Source organism: Hirundo rustica, chromosome W (genome assembly GCF_015227805.2).
Source record: "Hirundo rustica isolate bHirRus1 chromosome W, bHirRus1.pri.v3, whole genome shotgun sequence".
Lineage (NCBI taxonomy): Eukaryota > Metazoa > Chordata > Aves > Passeriformes > Hirundinidae > Hirundo > Hirundo rustica.
This window is the reverse complement of record NC_053487.1, coordinates 4,968,201-4,990,149: the sequence shown is the minus strand read 5'-3', so window position 1 is coordinate 4,990,149 and position 21,949 is coordinate 4,968,201. Positions and strand designations below refer to the sequence as shown.

The window sequence follows — 21,949 nt, the reverse complement described above, 5'->3', positions numbered from 1 at the left end:
GAACTATCATTCAAATTCACACTTTTTGGAGCATTACCACACAGCCGTGATGTAATATCAGCTGCCTTCAGGTACTTATTTTTATAAAGTGATATAAAAACAGAATGAAATAAAGCTCACTGATACTTATAATGCAAAAAAAAAAGTATACTTACAAGATCCAAAGCTGACCCTCCACCCAAGTATTCCATTATTATCCATAGTTTTGTGCCCTGTATAGGAAGGCATGAATTGTCAAAAGTCCAAGGCTGCCATAAAAAATTTATATATATTTCAATAGACTAACAGCACACTCTTAGGAAAAGGCAAATAGAGAGTCTCGTTAATCACCTAGTTGTATGCAATTACTTCTTGTAGAATGAGCATACAGTTCCTCTGAAGTCTAAAATATAAATTAATAAGTTTGACTTCTGTATTTAAAAAAGCAATAAAAAACTCCATCACTACTGACCAATTTCTACTAAATAGTATCTAAAATTATTTCATTTAAAGGAACAGAACTTAGAGGGAAAAAAGTGATTAGGCAGTGGTTTAAGTTTTAATTAAATACAAATAATTATTTAAAATGGGCCTTGAGAATATGTGAGTTTCTGCACTTCCTCTGTGGCGATGTCTCAACTTCTAGAACTGACAAATTATTCTAACACTGATTTCTAGGTGCTGACTTTGTCCTCGGCTTGTTACTGCAAAAGGTGGCTGGTTCATAGAAACAAAATTGGAAACACTTGGTAGCAAATCTACAGACTACTTCCTTGCCAGAGTCCCCTCAAAAGACAAAACTCAAATATGAATCTATGTGGTACTGCTCCAGAAAATACCATGAATAAATATATTTATTTAAAATAAAACCCAGTTATTAAAAATACTCAACTGAACCACAGCTGGTGAAGTACCACACACACTGTATAAGTTTTCAGAAAATATTTACCAGTGCTGGTTCCTCATTACAGAGCACAAACTTAGGGCAGGAGTACTCTCTAAAGCCTCTTGCATTCTCCATTGTATACTTTCCCACCCTATGGCCTGCCCAGGGATGGAAATCTAAAGAAAACTCAGCAAGCAAATAAAGGTGCAGTTTCTGAAAGCACCACATCCAATCATCCTAACAAAGTGTGCTCTATTAGATTTACACTCAATTTAAAAACCACACAATTTATGAGAGTCTATTCCAATATTATGATCTCAGCAGGGAAGGGTGTTGTTATATTCTTTTAGCCTTCTGAAATGTTTACATTTTTGTAGTGGAGTCTTCTCATGCTTGTAACATAAACTAAGTGATTGTTTTCACATTCCTCTCTGATGAGGGACAATTCATGGACTTCTAGCCTGGCCAGTGGGGTGGAGAGGTGGCAACCTTATTCTCCAATCCCTGGTCAATGTCCAGAATCTATATAAGTGAAGTCAAGTAAATAAACTTTCCTTCTTTTGCCCTGACCTACAGACTGTGTGAGAATCATTCTTTTCGTGTCCTCTAGCGACAGAAGGGCTGGCTAATTTTAGCAGTTTTTATAAAGCCCAACTTTGTCAGCTCAGAAGACCTGCAAGGCACTCCTGTTCAAGGCAAACATTGTGGTTACCAGACATGTTTGGAGGATTTGACTATTACTTGAAAATAGTACAGGGTGAAAATGAGTAAGTACCGTTTCTCAATGTCTCAAAGAAATTGCTACTATCCACTGTAATTGGGTGTGTGTGGAAGCCCTTGAGCCTATCAGGGGAACTTCCAGGGCAATGCCCTGGAGGAATCTACCATAGGCTTTGAGAACCACTTAGGGTGAGAGAAAAAGGCTTCCTCCATGGTGCTCTGCAGCACTACATTAATCTACCTCAGTTTTGCTTTTCCAATTGGCCCGTTGGCCTTGCCGACCTCTGTTGTTCATATATGTCCCAGTTCTAGAGGGTTCTCCTTTCCCTGTTTCCCCATTGGTTTCTGTATCACTGATTGTCTGCCCTTATATTCCCTATTTGTTGTTGTCCTTTGCCCTGCCCTTGCACCACACCTGTGCCCTCAGATCATTGGCCCCTGACCCCATACTTAACCCTGGACACTCCATTGAACTTTGTCTTTTGTCCCTGGATCCCTTCAGCATGTGGCTGCAATAAACCCAGCTGGAACTCTATACAGAAGACCCTTCCTGCCTTTCATTCACTGAGCTAGCCATGGGGTGTGTGGACTTGAGTGACTGTTCATGCACTCACCCGAGCGGCTTCCTGAAGAGACGCTTTCAGGAGGGTAGTGGCATCTCACCATCCATTCCATGCTGCTGCAGGTGTGGATATGTTTTAGCCAGGCATGAACAACCTTTTTCCTAGCTATTTTCTGTCAGCCAAGTATAAATAGACAGGGCAGAACAACCAGTATCTCTAGATTGTCTCAAAGCTTTGCTGCACAAAATGCTGCACAATTCTGATGGAAGTCTCTGGATGTTACTGTAGGATTTCTCCATGTTTGAATTTGAAAAGCTGAGAATAACTTCAGGTTTGTTTTAATTGCAAAAAAAAAAAAAAAAAAAGAGCAAGCTCAGGTGGCTGTAATAGTTACAAGGCTAGATACTGAAAACCTAGGTCTAAATGGCACAAATAAGGAAAACAATAATGGAATTCCAGTCATCAAGAATTTATCTCTATGGTACTGTTGGAAAGTCCAGCTGAAGCACTTGATGAAGTGCACTTTCCAAATTTGTGTAACCAGAACATGCCAGAGCTATGGTAACTTTTAATATTTTTCTTGCCTGAACTGGTAGGGGAGTAATGCATTTTGTCAAGCCACTAGGCTGGAGGGAAACACTCATTTCAGCTATCTAACCTAACTTATCAAGGGGACCCTCCACACCCAATGGTTTATTTATTGATATGTTAATTGCAATCCAAGTGCAATAGGGGATAAGGAGACAAATTTAGATCCTGAACTTCTACAAATATGAAATATCTACAAGTATCTACAAATACCTCCATCAGGACTTAAATTATCTTACAGTCACAAAAGTTGCAATACAGCTGAAGTTTATATGATTCTAAACGCATTAGTGAAAGCCATGATATAAAGGTAAAACATTTTATTATTGTACACAAGTGTGTTTATTAAGGTGCATTCTTTGACTGTATATATGCTTGCACATCACTTACCAGTATGTTTAGAAAACACTATTGATCTTGCCAGACACCAAACGAAAATTTAGGAAAAAAATTACTAATACCTAAGCTTTAAGGTTAATTCAGTGGGAAACTCCCATTTGAACTTCCAAGATATCCCACATTACCATGATATGGGGCTTTTGTATCTTTTTGGGTCACAATAACTGAAAACTGGCATCAACTTTACCACAAGAACCTCAAGGAAGCAGACAGTGCCATCTTCTACCAATGATACGGTTTTTCAAGACTAAAATACCTGATAAAAGACAAGTAACATTGCACTGCTAGGAAAACTATTAAGGGACTGTCCAGACTTTTAAAATCACATTTACAAGTTGGATATACAAGCTGTAGCTAATGAACAGCTAGGCTGCAGAATGTCACAAGTTAGTAAGCAAGTAATTGAAACAAAGACACTCTTCCCTTCTGCCTTTCAGCAGCAGGGACATCTAGAAGCGCCTGCATGCAGCTGGCAAGCCCGAAGCTCCCTGGGACTGGGCCACTCCATCTCCATCAACCACAAGGCTGCCTTTGCATCCATAAGTGCCAAGAAAATGTCAAGATACAGAATATATAGAACAGACCTTTATCATTGGTACAAAAATAAAATCTCTCATCTGAAATGTTTGCAATTAAAACTCCCTCACAATTACATCTCTCCTTCCATGTTTTAGTTGTAACAACTTTTAGCTATCAACTATCTTGTCAGAGGGAAAACTCAAAAACTACAAAATGATGACAAGAACAATCTGCTTAGTCAAAGCTTAGTTAAAATTGATTAAAAAAGAGTAAGTTACAACAGAAGATGTTCCATTACAGTTCAACTGGATGAACTGAGGCTTACATGATAAACTTGAAGCCAACACATCATCTCAGCTGTGATTTCTTCAAAGTAGAAACTATAAAATTTAAAGATTCAGGACAGATCTAGATTACTGAACTAGAGAAATATCAGTAAGTGCTGTAGGCAACCTGAATGCCTTTGCACTGAGGGTTTGCTTTGGTATTTAGTCAAGAAAATACTAAGTCTCTTTGAACAGTGTAAAACTACAAACATTTCTAATGGCATTTCCACAGCTTTAGAGAGAGCTACATGTAAGATTAATACACTTTAGTAAACTATTTCTAGTCCATAAAGCATGATCTGAAACACAGTACACTGGCTCAACTGTTTTGTTTGCCTGCCAATAAAGATGCAAAGAAAAAAAAAAAGTATCTTAAATTTTGAAATACCTTCTATTTACCTTATGCTTATGCTCTTTTTAACCATTATCTTAAAAAGTGTTTCTAGGAATTTTTCAGTGATCTTTATATAAAAATTGAAGTATCCAGGCATAAACATATGGGGCCACTGTGAATGTGAACTTCACACCAGTTATATCCATGGCAAACTGTTTCTGATCTCTGCTGCCTAGGTCTTTGCTTTGTAAGAAATAAGATGTCATATTTTTCAGAATTTAACCTCAATATTCTTTAATCTCTAATTATACAGTCATTTGGTACACAACTGAACCCATTTCATTGTTTCAAAGAGATACTTACAGTGTATAGAAAAATTAAATCCTGAATGAAGTACTACACAGCTTAACAATTCGGCTGACAGCCACTCAAAGAAATAGCTAACAAAAAGTTAGCAGCTAGAGAAATTAAGTAAAACAAACAAACAAAAGTAGGCAGACACGACTCAAAATACCTGCTATTGCTAAAATGAAAAGGCAGAATAAAAGATTCTTTGCACACTGAACAAAGCCAATACCCTCTTTCCCCTGAGGAGTTTGAAGCTGAAAGATTTTGAACTAGCAACCAGGGATTAATGTAGTCTAAGAACTATTTAGATAGAATATACTACTTAAAAAGTTGCTTTATTTATTTTTAATTACAGAATTAAAGGTAGTAATTTATTTTTGGACATTTTTATTAATTTACTTGGGGAATAGCAAGCAGCAGAATTACCTATCATGCTACTCTGGGATGGAAAACATTCCTGTGAACAACTTTTTAGGGGTTTTTTTGTGTTAAGAGGAATTTCTTAAAGGAATGGGAAAGTAATCAATAATTCTACAAACACCTCCCCAAACTCCATGCACAGAATTTTTCCTCTCCCAAAAACTTTACAAATGTGAAAAGTAAACAAGAGATCAGCACTAATCTTTCAGAATTTATCCATTCAGAACAGAAATGGAAAGAACTCGCATAGTGGTGAGGAGAGTACTGCAGCATTAACATGATCCTACATTTGCCAAGAATTGTTTAAAAATAAAAAAAAACCTAAGCAGAATTTAATAGTTGTATAGCACTAATAGAATAACTAGACTTTACTTTCCATACCTATATTGCTGTAAATAATGAAAAGACTATTTTCTTTCCCCATTCAATCCATAACTTATAATGCCTTTTCCACTCCCCACCTCTGAGAAAACAAAGAACAAAACAAATCCCCACTCAAAGTTTAATTGCTCCATTTACAGCTGCTGCAATCACTGTTTAGTTCTGAGATTTCACAAAACACTTTTCCAAGCAAAACCACTTCCAAGTAAAAACACTTTCCAAGACTTTGACCTGTTTGTACTTCAGGGCAAACAACTGGGCTTTTACAGCACAAAGTTGAAATTATGGATATTCAGGAGAATAGAATTTAGGACTTAGCTCATCACAGAAAATAAAGGACTGTAAAAAAGACCAATCATGTCTGGATCTGCAGTACCATTTGTGCACTGCTCCAGGGGAACCTTACTAGTTGAATTCAAAGTTATTTTGAGACAAACCTGCTTGTCCTAATATGCTGTGATGGTGGAAAGTAAATCCTACTTCTCAGACATTTATTACTTATTCACAAACAAAACAAAAATCCCACTGATTGAGCCCAATAAAGAGAAGCAAAAATGGGTTATCAATGGCAATTTGTATGTTTACCTGGGTGTGAAAAACTCACAGTAAACAGCAAAGCCACTAAAGCTGTTTTACATTAGCCAAAATGAGAAGTTAGTATTTGGAGTATACTAAATATACTAGAAATATTGGAAAAATAATTTGCCCACTTAGTATTAAAATATAAAAGATTGAATACTTTTGCAATTTAAATGGAAAAAAGCAAACTCTACAAATATTACTAAATAAATTCTGCAAATACTTTTATGGATCACTGAAACATACAGCACAAGTGTGACACAGAGAACACTTATCAGAAATGTCTTTAAAATGTAGAAAATCCCACTACACCTTAAGAAAGCAGAAATGCTGAGAGGGAGACCAAGCACCAAAAACAAAACCAACCAGAAAAACCTCCCAAACTGAAGCAAACAAACCAAAACCAAGAAAAAACCCAAACACAAGCAAATAACCCGTCCCAGATACTTAATATACTTTGAACTATCACTAAAACTTAAGCTTACATTAAATGGTGTCAGGGATTTTTTAAAAGTCACCTAAAATATGTCAGCAGCACAAAACATTTAAGCATTATTTAAGGTGAAAAGTTTTACTCAACATTTTGGTTTTCTGTAGGTTTTCGGTTTTGTTTGTTTGTTAAATTATGCCTTAGATAACATTTCACACAGTACTTACATAACTCTGCTGATGTAAATGTTACTTTGTCTCAGGCCTACTAAGCTGCATAACTGGCAACACATTTTACATGGTGCAGGGTTTCTTTCCACACCAGAAACAGCTTTTGTTTCTGTAACTATGAAGGTATATTTCTCTTGCTCAGAAAGGCCACAAAATTGTGCTAGGGATTGTGGAAGAAGGAGAGAAACCCAAGGTCCAAAAGCAATGGCAAAAAGAATCCTTTATTAACTCTGTTCATTCTGTAGCCATTTTGTGCAAACCCCAGCCCCAAAGAGTAAGCAGCAAAGAGAAAAATGAAGTGAAAAACTCTGTTCAAAGAAAAATGAAAACCTAGTTAAAATGCCAGGTTGGCATGATAAATCTTCCTTAATTTTAGATTATTTTTCCTAGCAGCATTCTAGCAAATCTTTGTGCAATATTATACATTACCTTTAAATATGATCCATAGTATTTTGTTACATAAGGACTATCACACTGACTTAAAACGGTTATCTCTTGCTGTATATCTTCTATTTCATCTTCTGCTTCCTCAAGGTCTATGATTTTTATGGCAACCACTTGCTGTGTCCGATTATCAATTCCTTTGAAGACCTCACCAAAGGAGCCTTTCCCAATGCGTTCCAATTTTGTGAATAGTTCTTCTGGGTCTGCTCTGTGGTTCTAGAAAAAGATAAAAAAGAAGGGAAAAAAGATGAGTTGCCTAATTTACTTCCAAGTTATTAGCCCTCATTACTCCCCAAGAATCAGGTCATCCAGATTTATCATGACAAGAAGGGTTGTATCAGGTAAATTTATTTCCTACACACTAACATCTAATTCAGCTATTAGTTACAGAACATACTTTATACAATTCTGTCAAAGGTAAGTGAGCCTTACTAGGGAGGGAGTCAGGTGCAAACCTCATTTCACTTCCTCACATAACAACCCTTTAAAATGAAAGAATAGAGCTGTTCTTAATATTAATCCTGTCTGTGCAGTATTTCAGAAGACTGGGGAACGCAATTACTGGCACAGGACCACCAACGACATCGTCCAGGCAGAAAAGGCTGGGCTTCCCACCTGGCCAAGAGCCTGGGGCAGGCACAGCTCCCTGTCCCCTAACACAGCAAGGGGTGCTTGGGAGAGGATGGCATGACTGCCAGAGTCTGAGATCAGGTAAGACCAGGTGTCTTCAGGGCAGTTAAAAGTGCTGACAGAAAGATGAGCCAAAGGGACTGAGATGTGTTCAGCAAAGGAATAAGAAACTGTCATGGAGTACTGAACCCGTGGCACTGATCAGAACTGTCTGGTATCACCACACATGCCTTACAGAGGGGAGCAGAGCACTGCTGAGGACACCGCTGGTTTGGAATCTCTGCTGAGTAACAACTCTTAAAATTACCAGACTGGTTATTATAAAAATATTTTACATTTCTTAGCTTCACTCAAGTAGTCAGGAGGGCAACAAAAAGGAAGCAAATTCTCATATTCCCATCAAGATAAAGCATGCCATGTGGATGCTTAGAGAACCTTGCATATCCAAACATCAGAGCACTGGCTTTTGAAGGACATGGATGACACACTCCATGGATTAAGAACACAGAACTTCAGACCAGAGTACAAAAATTTACAGAGAAATGTTTTGAAGAGGTCAGACAGACACCAAAAAGAACAGAACAGCCCGTGCTTTGCAGATCAACAGAATTAAATGCCTTACTGCTATCAGAACTGGGCAACTGACTGCACAAATCACTGCTGAATAAAGAAACATCCCTGCCTGAAAAAAGCCCTCTAATTCAGTAAATTTTTGAAAATATGGAAGAGATGCTTTGCTCTGCATCTTTCTCACATTCCAAAAGTCAGAACCAGCGAAAGAAGTGGCAGGTTTGGTGAAAGCAGACATTTAACCTAAAGCACAGATTACCCTACACAACCAAATACTCAAGTATCAACATGAAACTCCAGAAAATAACTTTACACTGGTGTTCTTGCAAATTAATGAGAAAATTTTTACTGGGGAAAAAAAAATACATTAGTACTTTAAGCTAGTCCAAAATGGACAGTCCCATTTTCTTACATGTGGGTCCCTACTGTTGCTTCTTCCCTTTGACCAGAACCAGAATTTATTCCACAATACGATGAAATGAATCAGGAAACTGATTTAGCTAAGAGTTAACCATATAATGTGCCAGGTTTATTTTCAGCTGAATCAGTTCACTGCTCATATATACCAAGCTGTTATTTCTGCTATCACAAGAGGAGGGAACATGAATTAGTACATCAGATTCTTAGTGATCTGTGGAGGTAAGATTTCTAGATTTTGCAAACAGACAAGACACACTGCTGCTCCTGAGCAGCACATTACAACAGGAATGAGGAGTTTCCCCTTTGTCTGTAATGAGCTCATTGCTACTCTGCTCCATTAAAAACAATTCCTAGAAATTATTAAGCAAAAAACTTGTATTTTTTTCTGTTGATAGAGACAGTGAAAGACCTAAAAGATGAACAAATACACAATCAAAAGAAATGAAAAAAAAAAAAAAAAAAGGACCTATTTGGTCTGAAACCTGGGAGAACTAATATTGTTATATTAGGAAAGAAAATGACTGAAGGCTTCAGGTGCTCATAAAGTTTTTAGTTAAAATAGTCCCAGAACACCAGTAAATCTTCAGACTGTCCAAAGACAGACACATTGCCATACACTACTGCATCAGCTCCTGCCATCATTTCATTGCTAAGACTAAAAAACTTTTTTTTTTTTATTTAATCTGAATTTAAAATCTATTTCCAGGGGTGCTCCAAAAAATTATTGTAGGGACAGGTGTGGCAAAAGCAGCAGCGACTGCCACCCAGCCTTTCCCTGCTGCCAGGTAAGATGGGAAACCATCCTCTAGCCAGGAATGGTTTCTCAACTGCATTAGTTACAATAAGGAATAATTAACTGATAGTTCTCCATTTACAATAAACAGAGACACACACTTCCAATAAACAAGAAAGACGATTGGCAAACCTTTTTATTAATGCTTAAATACTCATCTTCATAAAAACTAGCTTCAATTCAAGACATACTTGGAATCTGGGATTTCAGGAGTCATTCATACTAATAGGTATTGTTGATTTGAGATTAAACCTGTTAAACACTTCCAGTCAGATAAAAGAAAAGCAATTTAATTACATACATACTCAGCTAATCCAGCCTTTCACAAATGTCTGATCACCTCAAAGGGCAAAACTTGGATTTTGCTGGGGGAGAAACCTTAAGCAGAAAACTCCTCTGGGCTCCTTAGTAGAAAAGCACATCACTCCATCCTATACACCCACTTAACCACCATCAACAGAACAAATCAGGCCTAGAAATTCTCTCCCCCAAGCTACTTAAGGTGAATCAGAGCTTTAAAGGCCATTTTATCTTCCAAAAACTCCTGATGACATTGTGTGTGAGCCCTGGAGTACAGGGAGAGATCAGTCATGGCTGGACTTGGCAATGCTGCAGAACTCCATGTACATCCCTGGGAGAACAAGGTGGAACAGAGGGGCATCAGAGGAGAACAAACTGTGTGGGACTACTTGAGGAAACAGTCACATCTTTCTATTCTCAGAAAATCCTGTCACAGCAAGCAAAGTCAGCTTTACAGCTTCTGTTACTGACCAAGGCTGACAAGGGACTGTAGGACACTCCAGGATAAAGACAAGTATTTCCAACCAACTACAGCTAATATTGAGATAATATCATTTGGAAAGATTTCGAACTTGTAACACTACATAACTTAAAACATGGTCTGAGAACAAAGACTGCATTTTGAAACATTTGCTTTGGCTTTTCTTAATTTCCTTGTCTTTCAGCCTACTGTTCTACAGGAATGTTTTTCTTTAACTAACGAAAACAAAACTTTAAAAGACTGCTCTGTAAACAAATGTATAGAAAAGGATAGAGATATATTTTATATAAAAAGAAATGTATATGTGTGTATACAAACCCTCAATACATGCCAGTAAATTTCTGCAACACAGCTGCCAGCTAAACTTCTAATATGGTAGAAATTAAGATTTTTAACACTATTAACACGCCTGAGCAAAAACACCCATTGTTATTCCTTGTTGTTTCACAGATCTTTCAATGAAATGGAAAAGGGCTTTGAAAGACACCTACATGAATAACTGGTATTCTTTTTTTAAAATAAATACTGGTTTCCATGGAAAGCCATGTCTATTGGGCAGCAGATGGTAACAACACAGTAGACAGTATATGGACTCCATCATCACCTCTCCAAAGATAATACCTATAAGTGGACAAATCAGGCAGAGAATGTCTTGCTCTTTCCCTCCCTAAGCCCAGTTCCACAGACAAAAGCAGCAACAAGTATGACAAGCACAGGCACATGCCAGCTCCAGTTCCACCAGTGACTAAGAGCACCAGCACTAGCGTGACAACACAAGCCCTCTGCACCTTCTGCACTGCTTCCAAGTACACCATTTCACCAGCCCAGCACCACACAGCCTGGGGCCTTCAGGAAATCTCTCATTCAACCTTGTGCCATCGCTGTATGTGTTTATACACACCTGTATGCACACACAGGAAGTCACACAATCAGGCTCCAAAAAGTCAGGAGGTCATCCAGTCTGACCACCTGCTCAGAAGCCCCAAATAAAAAACACTATAGTATCATTTTTGCCAGCATACTTTTTTTTTTAAACGTAATTTTTGCCAGTTGTTATGTCAAGCATTCTGCCAATCTGGCTTATATAACCTCTTTCCTTTGATTCCAATAAACACATGTTTCTGAAGCAATGTCCTGGCTGTGTTCTGCTACAAGACTGACTTGGTGGCTCACCTTTTCACCTTTGACCCTGTCATGTACCTGTCCTTCAAATTCTGAATTCTTCCTTTAAAACAAACTTAAAACATACTGAATATGTAACTTCCAAGATTATACAGAAATCTAATAACATAGACCAAATTAGAAGAAACAGCATGTCAGGCTGTGTCTGGATCTGTCAGTGCAGGACAGCTCTTTTACAGAAACAGGTCTTCTGAAAATGCTCATTAATGAATTTCATTCAAAGGTACTAAATACAATTAAATGAAAAAAACAAAACTTCAAAGAATCTTGGACAGAGACTGAACTAATGCTTTGATTCTAACAAAATCAAGCACCTAACATCCTCTAGGATTCCTAAAGCAACTATTTTAACAGTCTTGTGAGATTTTTAAGTAGTCTGTCAGTGTGAGAACGTACATCCTCTTGTCTTAATAGTATTTCTAAAACCTGACCGAGAAATGCTGTTATACCATGAGGACTTTCAAGCATCTCCCAGGCTTTATCTGGAACAGAAGTTCCCTTAGAATTGTAGCACTGCTACACCTACACTTACACCTACATTACCCAAATACACATTAAATAAAGATATAATAATTAGTTCAAAGGATTTTATAAAAGTTTGGTAAGAGAAGACCATAAAGTGTTTACCCATGTTTTTCAAGCAACCACTACTATGGCAGTCTAACAGGTCCTGGTATCTTTGGAAGCCATTAGAATTACCTGCGTTTAAAAGACTGTCATTTCAAGCAATTCCATTTTCAGGCATTTATCTATTCTCAGATAATAAAGTACCTCTTAAATTTTTCTTCTGTTCAGATCCCCCAAAAATAAAATTAAGAGGGAGCAAGATTGACAAACCTGATAGGCTACAGTACTTCTTAAGAGTCATGTCTTAATCAACAGATACATTCTTTATCTCTTCCCGTACACTACCTGCATGTAGTTTCAGATATTTTATATATATATATATACACACACACTAATTATACACCATGCATATTAATTCATGTAACAATATTTATTCACATAAATTATATATATTTTTATATTTTACCTGCATAAGCAAAGTTACTCCCAGAAAAAGTGCCATAGGCATGTGTGTGTGTATACATAAAAATTTAAATAGTTTGAAGTTAATAAAGACACAGGTGCAGATCCATTATTACTTACAAAGAATAAGAAAAATGAACCTGCTGACATTCAAGACAAGGGTGGAACCTATAGACATCTCTTTTTCTCCATCTTGAACACATACACACTTTTGTTTTCAGGTATTTTGGCAAGTAAATAAACTCTGATGCTGCCCTGCAGTCCTGTTCAAAACTAAGACATCAGGATTTGATTGTATTTACTGGAACTGTATGATACATACGCAGAGAAAATTATTTTAACAACAAAAAAACCCCAATTTGATTTTATCAGACTTTTACATTATCTACAAGTTTTTCTACTCAGTGGGTAGTAAAAACAGATCTGGGTTTTGCTGTCCTTAAATGGGACCTGACTTCTGTTACACCCTTTATGAAACATCTCTCTTATCTGATAAGGCCAAGACTCATTGCCATTTTTAGTGAGAACCTAAGGAACTTCATATAAAAGCAAAAACAGCAAGCAAAAATGTATGTGGCTTTGTTTTCATCAAGTTAGCCATAAGGCAAGCTGCTTGAAAATTTATATGACTATCAAAACTCTAAAATCATCATTCAAATCCACCTATTGTCAGATTTTTAAGGAAATAATTACCTTCATATTCAAACCATCTCTGACCTGTGGCAGATGCGAGCTGTCAATTGTACGTTATGCTGAAAATGGAAACCACTGAAGTCACTTCCTCTATTCTTACCTTTTCTTTCACACAAAGCAGCTTAGGAAAAAGCATAAATAAGTACAAAAAAAGACTAATACCATATGTTCCAAAGATTAGCTCTTTGACACAAGGCAATTAAAAAAAATTACACCAATTATTTATAAAGAGTACTTTGCACTGAGGAAAGGAAACACAGAGAAATTTCCCATGACAGTGAGCTTCTCTATAACTGATATCCTGCACATCCTACAATTCAAACGGAGTCCCACTTGGCTTCTATGTATCAATACCTTTTAACTACCTAGTATATTTTTAAAACGTCCTCAAACTACTGCATACAGCTGCATAATCTCCAGTCTGTTCACATCTCTGAGGAGCACAGCTTATTAAAAAAATCAGAGAAATTAAGGCAGGGGACACACACAAATTACATGACTGAGTCTTTACTACGATTTGAAAAAAATATGAGTGGCTGAATGTTTACTAGCTAGAAGCACAGACATCCTGAAATGGAGATAGAAATCAGTTCAAGACATCAACAGGTTCTGGTGTCCCAGCATTTCAACTAACTGTTCTGCATTTATTAAGAGTTCAACAAACTGATCTTTCACAACAAGTTTCATCTTCTATGTTGAACAGTGCAGGACAAGTGACTGCTGAATAAATAACCCACCTCAATGAACTAACCTGAATCAGAAGTCAGAACATAAAGGACTACTGCAATTTTTCATTGCTAAAGAACACTTGTAACCTCTCAATTTTAAGAACTGCTTTGAAAAACATACTCTGCAGAGAGATTTCAAAGGCCACATCTAATAGGAATGTGGAAAAATAACCATTTATGGGCTGCAGCCTACTTTTAGCAGTGTGCCTTTCCTTTCAGCACCAGCCTGCTTATCAGTACACAAACAATTTTTTTATTCTTGCCACCCTTATTTAAAGGAATAACCATGTCAGAACTCTGCCAGCAATAACCTATATCATTACAGCATTTCAATCATTTTCCTAATATTTAAATACAGCTAAGTGGCAACTGCTACATAAATTTGACAGGCATTCTCACTCTAGAAGCCCTTTTAGCATTTCTTCTGTGTAAGTTAGGACTTGATACACAGACCTTCCTCCTGTAAATAAGATTAGAATTATACTACAAGCCAGCTAGGACACAAATAACAACAAAATCCAGGTTTTTAACTTGCCAATTCATAAACTAAAAAGTAGTAAAAAGACCTCAAGTATGACACACATTAGTACTTTTGCTAAATCTCTCCACTGAAGAAGTCATTACTTATTTTCAGGCCAAACAAAACAAAACTAAAGTGAGGCACAAACATGCTAGTTGAGAAGGATGGCTCCAAACCACAGTGTGGGTGGGTTAAAGAGCAGGCCACAAGTTTAGTTACCACAGATAAGTCTCCAGGCATAGTGACTGCCTGCAATGAACCTTAAGTGGGACTCCATGCTTAGAGGGTATCACCATTAATTTGGGGAGGGACCATTTGGAGAAAGGAAGGCAAATACCAGTCTACTAGAATCCTTCCCAAGGCTAGAGGACCACAAGCTTGAAAGCTGTATTTTCTTCTTGAACACTGGCCCTTGATCTTATCGATGATACTGGACCTGAAGCTACAAAAAGCACGCAATGAAAAACCAGAAATACAACTCCAAAACGAGCTACAAAGAAAGAAACCTCTGCTGCCAGAACCAACCTGCCCGTTTCAGGAAACTCCTTTTTCAATTAATTTGCAGCTCATTCATAGCATGGCAAAGCATCTCACTACATAAAAGGCAAGGGGAAGGGGGAGGGGAGGAAAAGAAACACCCTGGAGAAAAAAAAAAATCAGATTCTTCTTGCCAACTAGGCTAGAATAAAGCTGTACAGGAATGTAAATATGTTCTTGCTATGACCAGCTGCCAGATGATACCTTCCTAGGTGAGAGATCAACAACAAGAACATTTTGCTCCCCTCATAATTCTCTGTTTTTAACTGATCTACATCAATAGAAATTCAATCTTTTTTACTCAGTGTTTTACATTTAGGCATGCTACAACACTCATGGTCACTTCAAGCTGTACACTGTTTTTATTATTCTCCATTCAGCTCCCAACACAGAAGCCTCCACTGAAACACAACTTGACAGCTAGCAAAGCATAAGATACCCTCTGATCCTCACCCAGTCAACATAATTCAGATATTCAAAACATAACAGTACCCAGTTGAGAGGAAAGCCTGCAAAAGACTGGGGAGCAGGAAGAAACAGGAAAAAAAACACAAAAATCATTCTCCAGGACTGAACACATGATTCTTGAATTCTGTTTCATGTAAACAGTGAAGCCACTCTGGGCTCTCAGACTCCCCCTTCCAAGGCTCAGGTGTGAAACCTGCAGATTTCTGCACATTTCTCATTCCTTTTTTTCCTTCACTGCAACAAGAATTCACGCAGAACCATGACAGACCTTGTCACAAAGCTTTTTCAGATATGCTGCCTCAATCAAGACCATTCAAATCCAGACTTCAGCAACAAACTTGGCTACACACTTCCAAAAATTGCAGATCTGTGCAATTCTTCAGTTTTCCTTATGAAGAAGGAACTAAGTTGAAGCCATGCTCTTTCCTAAGCTATGGACCTAATCAATATAGCCCATCTCTGCAAAAACAAATGCACAAAATGAGGAAGAATGAGACCAGTAAACTACTGCTACCTTGTCAGTACCTGTATTAATAGTTTCTCTGATTCAGTTCTTTTTGCCAAATCTATTTGGCTAGCAATTCTCTGGCAGAGGAGATTTCAGTGAATATCACCAGGTGGGCACCCTTCCCAGGAGATTTAAGCTTCTCCTTTCAGAGCTAAGGAGTGTTCTCAGTGATCCTCACCTAATCAGCAGAACAGACATGTTCCAGAAGAACTGCAAGAAGTTTAAAGAACAAATGACAGTTCTTTAAATAGAGTAAATACTGGTGAGGCAGTCTTAGGAAGTAATTTTATTTCCAATTATTGTAAGAAAGAAATAGCAGGATTTGGAACAGTGACTCCTGATGCGATAGATACTTCACCAACTCTTTATTTCTTCAAAGACAATATACAAACAGACAATACAGCATGACAAAAAATATTTGTCACAGAAGCATTTCAAAACCAACTTTGTACTGTTCATCTCCAACCTCATCTTCCCAAAACCTATTTCTGAACCCTTCTGACAATTATTAAATTCAGTCCCTAAGAATAAATGAAAGACAAAACAATAGTCTCTTATAATATTCCAAATTTCACGACTTCTAAATCTGAAGACAGCCACTAAAGAGAAAACAAGTGGTAGTTTTGCTATTGGTTCTAAAATTCAGCCTTTCACTTTTAGAGATGACTGAAAACTGAGGCTGCTACTCTTGTCTATCTTCCCTAATACATTTCACAGGTCTCATAGGACAAATGCTGTTGCAGAGGCACATTCAGTCATATATACACTTCCTGGTATACCACTGAGTTTCTATATATAAAGAAACATTCCTCCTCTCAAAATAAGTACCTAAATAAAAAAAAAAAAAGCAATATATTACTGAGCTATTGCTTGCTATACATTCTCCTTTTGGAGAAAAAGGAGAAAAGCAAGACAAAACTTTCATCAGGATTTGTAAAGCTGAGACACTGGAGTTCAAAAACAGCCAGTGCAAATATATTCTATGTTAAAATCAAAATAAAATAACAATTATATACTTTTAAAAGTTAGAACTCTGTTTTCAGATGTAATGTTTTTACCTTTGGGGGAATATTATTCTCTGCTCAAAACTGACTGTATGATGGTACAGAACAGCACAGAGATTAAGGTGAATTGGTTTATGTGCTCTCCAGCTTCAGCTGATTTGCCTCAGAATTCCAAGTCAAAGCACTTAATGTGTCTATAAAACTGTAAAATATGGACAGAAAACACTACTACAGGACTGGATTTTTCTTTTAACCCTGATAAAAGCATCTGCTGAATTCTAGGTGATTATACCTGCACAGCTCCCATGTACCAAATACTTTTCAGAGCTCTGTTTACTCTCCTCCTTTGACACTAGTAAGACAGTACAAGGATGACTGAGCTCTACGTTCCTTGTCACCAGAGTAACTTACCATGCGACATAAGAGGGAAGAACCAAGTTCAGCTAATAAAGCCTGAGCTGAATTAGCAATCTACTATTAGATACAATAGACCTTGTAGGTCCTGTACAATCTGGAAAAGGAACAACTGCAGTGTTGAATTCCACAAATATTTTAAAGCAGATCTGCTTCAAGCAGAAAGAAGGCTTGTTCTCCATAAGGATTAAAATACTGTCTTCCTGCAGTCTACCAGCACTGTGGCTCAAAGTACCAATCAAGGAACTGAAACTGGAAAAAACACCACAGTCCACATCAACTTAATCATAAGACATCAGTTTTCTAGGCACTGTGGAAGTCTTCTGGTGTCCTGCAAGAGCTAGACTTTCCAGTTTCCCTTAAGTAAGACATGTTTCTAAATAGTAAAAGTTTAAAGCCTTTTCAAATTCACTGTAGAAGCATCTGGATACAGCTCAGTTCCTAGGAGAGGAGTAAATTAAAAGAACCTTGAATGGATCTTCCTTCAAAGGTTTAAGTTCCTCTAACATGCACTTTCTAAACATTTAAGTATTTTACAGTAACAGACTGGTTGCTCTTAACAGAAGCCATATTCTTTTAACTTTAGTGCACAAGGTTTACTAGAAATCTGACACACTTCCAGACTAGCTTTAGGTACCACACATTTCTAGATGTGCACTAAGTTAAAAGAAAATGTGAGGGTTTTTTTCTAGGGCTATGAAAAGGACCACTTACAAAATTAAACACTACCTCTCATCTTTCTCTACCCATCCAACTAGGCATTACCTGATCTGCCCCTGAGCAGCCTGAAGGGAGGGACTCTCCAGCTTCCTGGCTCAGGCCGTTCAGTGAGCAGCACCCTACAGCCACTGTTAACTGGCAGCACAGAGAGCAAAGCTCACCTTGACATCCAAGTTTTCATTTAATCAAGCAATCCTTCAATTGTGAATCAGAGTACACTGCCTGACAGGTCACATGCTCCTGGCTGCTCTACTTTTAGAGGAAGTTAGGTTCTTTATTGCATGATAGTCTGAATGCCAACAAAAACAGACGGAGAGCAGTTCTAAACAACCTTTCTGGCTGTGCTCAAAACTACTGTCATACAGGATCAGAAGATATCAACAAAGCCATGAGAAGGGAAACAAGAAAGTGTTTAGATGAATAGGATAGCAGAGATAACGGGACAGAGCCGCAAACCAAGTTCCAAATACACACATACTAACAAAAAATACAAATGAGAACAATCAATATTTCAATCAGTTAATAAATTCGTATTTCACAGACTTAAGGTTTTGCATGACAAATTAGAATAGGAAAAGGGTAAGTTTATACATTAAAACTCTACCAGCTAAAAAAGGCATTTATTACTTGAGTGATGCTCCATCAAGTTTACAGACTAGTTTAGAAAATTTAAATGCTGACATATTGAAAAGTAGCCTCCCTGTCCACCTTAGAAAGGTTAATTGTTACTCACTTGCAAGTGAACAGTTTCCAACCTCTTATTTGTAGAGTTTTGGAGCATTGTGTGAGATGCTGCCAAGAACATAAGTTCATCAGAAACACATCAATCTCAAATGACTGACATCCTCCAAATGTCCCAATCATTTGAAACACACAACCCTCTGAACTGTGTACTGTCTGCTGGGCAATACAAAAGCACTTAGGACTAATAATAAGGGGTCCAAAACCTTCTTCACTCCAGCTGTTTTCAGCACCTGGTCTGGCAAAGACACAGGCAACATTTCTCTTGCAAGCTGTTAAGATAAAAATGTTCTGGAGGAGTTCAACTGGATTCCTTGAAGACAGTGCTGGTGAACAGGTTTCTCACTGTGAGATCTCAAAGCATTCCAGACTAAGAACTAGTTTGAATATTTTTATCCCAAGGAACAAAGTTACTGTGACATTACTGAATAAAACCTCAAACCTGACAATCAGGCTCACTGCAAACTGTGCTTCCTGTAACCAGAACACCTTAACTGTGCTCACCATCCTTTCCATTTTCCATCTCATCTTGGATTCTGTGTAAAATGCTGTAATTTGGGGTATCATGTTCAGCTTCAGGGCACTCATTTTATATATACACTGAGTATTTTGATTTTACTGAATGGGCTTAGAAGTTCAGCAGCTGGCTAAGTTAACACTGTACAACTGCATCAAGTGGAGCCTTTCCAAAGGAGCAAGGAAAATGAATGTGTTTAGGAAGTTGTTTGCAGAGGCAAGACTTGTTAGGTATAAAATTTGGTTTTGTTAGGGACACAAGAGAGGTTAAACAGAACGTAACCACTACATAAACAAATGGTTCTGTAACTACTCATAAGGGCAACAGATAATACTACCTCTGTGTCTGCCATTGCTGCCAGTGGACTAAAGTCAGACCCCAAGTCCACCAAAAAAACTGTGATTTTCTGAAATTTTCCATGTATGAGGCTTTTTTAAAGGGGACCTGACTCTTCATAAGATGAAAAATCTTAAGAGTCAAAAAAATTTCTGATTTACTTTGCTGATAAATTGTCTTAAGCCTTGCTTTTGGAGCATGTGAATTACATAACATGTTTATTTCTGGATTTTTCTTGATATTTTTTGTATAATCAAATATAAGGGAAAGCATAAGATGACAAGCTGAAAACTTCAAGCTTGTGACATTCTCTGACAAATTGAGTTTCCAACTGTTATATTCAATAAAACCTTCCCTCAACAGATTATAGAACAAGAGGTTTGACATTACACTTTCCCAGTGATAGTTTTAACATAACTATTACATCTTGCATCACAGAAGAACCTGTTTATTCCTTCTTCAAGCAATCACCACACATTTACTTTAACACTGAGCAGAAGCAGGCACGCTTTCACCATCACTTAGATGATCCTGACTGAATAGTCCAAACAGGTTAAAAAATCCCAAAGGAAACAACTCTTCTACCTCAGACTGCCATGCAGTTGTTGTGTTGATTTTAGGGTGGTTTTTTTTTTTTTTTTTTTAAATTAAAACACTGTATTATGACTCTTCTAAAAGAAGGATGAGCAGATTAACATCACACCAAATTCAATTTCTTTGTATTCTGAGGGTTTCAGGACTTGTGTAATCATCTTCAATAAAAAAAAGATAACCAAGGAAAAAATTGTGCTTTAATTCTATGCATCTGGATTTATCTAATAGTTTAAAAAATGTTTTTAACATACTGATATATGTTAAGGGCTGTGGGTTACACTAATAACAATACTAGTGGGGATAAGGATGCTATTAGGATAAAAATTATTGGTATAACAATGGAAAAACAACCTTAACTTCAAGGTCCTTTTGTGATGGCAGTTACAGAAAATAGGACATCAATACATTAAGCAGATATAAAAATAGGAAATTGACAAACTAGAATGTTGAAACAGAAGCTTCCCAAATACAAACACACTAGAAAGCCCAAAAGCTGTAAATAAAGCAGCTCAGATTAAAGCCTTTAACTCTTTTATCACAAAATTTCTTTAGAATGTTCTAATGCAACAGTTACTCTGACACAATGGAACAAGTAGGCTGAGAAGATGTGGCTTGTATCCTCTTATAGAAACAAGTCAGTGAATAACCATAATTTAACAGATTTCAGAAAGCCTAAAAATTATTAGAAATGAGAAAGGTAAAATAAACTATAGCACTGTAACTGACATAAATTAATATATAAATACTGTTTATACATAAATTTTACACTTTCTACAAGTCATAAAGTTACCTGACCAAGAGATATATTAACTTTCTGTTCTGAAGCCTCCTGAACTCTCTATTGTATCTCTCACATACACAGAGATGTATCATAAATGTTTCTATATTATTTGAAGTGAAAAAAACCTCTGATGTTATACAGGTATGACTATCTCAGAAGTTAAAAGAATGCTCAGAACATTGACTGGGCTGCCAGTGTCTGACAAGAAAAAAATCAACGCTGAAATGAGCTGGGTTCTCAACTACTTTACATTGATAAAGATCTCTGGCCAAATTTGTATTAGATTGTCCAGTGGAGTAAGAATGAAGAGTCAGAGGTATTCCACCTTTCCTATGAAAGTCAGTAACATACCAACTTGTTTGTTTTCTAAGCAGGTAACACAAACATACAAAAATGACACTAGGCCTCATTCCCAGGCGAGGAGAGGTGCAGGTTTCTGACAGACTATGTTCCTCCCCAGTGCTCTGTCCCCACCAGATCTGGCAGATACCACCTTTCCATGAATCCCAAAGTCCTCCGGGAAGCTGCACTACAGGCCCAGCGCCAGGGTGGTGGGGAAGTCCTGCAGCAGGTCCGCCTGCCAGGGCGCCTGGTATGTCATTTACAGCGCACCCTCACACCTTGCGATTAACTTCACTTCACCTTTAATCAGTTTTAGAGGCTCTTACGTGTTCCTGGATGTGGCGCAGCCACCCCTGAACAAAGGGGGCAGGGAGAGGAATCCCTTCTCCCCCGCCGGGGTGCAGGTATGCGACACCCGAAGCCTCCCGTTAGCTCGAAGCAGCCCCTGCTTACCTCCCTGCCTCCCTCGCTCCCCTGGCGAGGCGGCCGGCCCGG

General features: G+C 37.6%; 1 protein-coding gene across 1 annotated transcript in view; it reads right to left on the bottom strand.

The window, feature by feature from the left end:
• STK26 (serine/threonine kinase 26) overlaps window positions 1–21,949 on the bottom strand; it is a 31,109-nt gene that overhangs the window by 8,908 nt on the left and 252 nt on the right. The window contains exons 2-3 of the mRNA XM_040088870.2: window positions 7,132–7,362; window positions 156–212 (exon numbers count right to left, since the gene is read on the bottom strand). Coding sequence (XP_039944804.1) covers window positions 156–212; window positions 7,132–7,362 — 288 coding nt within the window. The remainder of the gene's footprint in view (window positions 1–155; window positions 213–7,131; window positions 7,363–21,949) is intronic.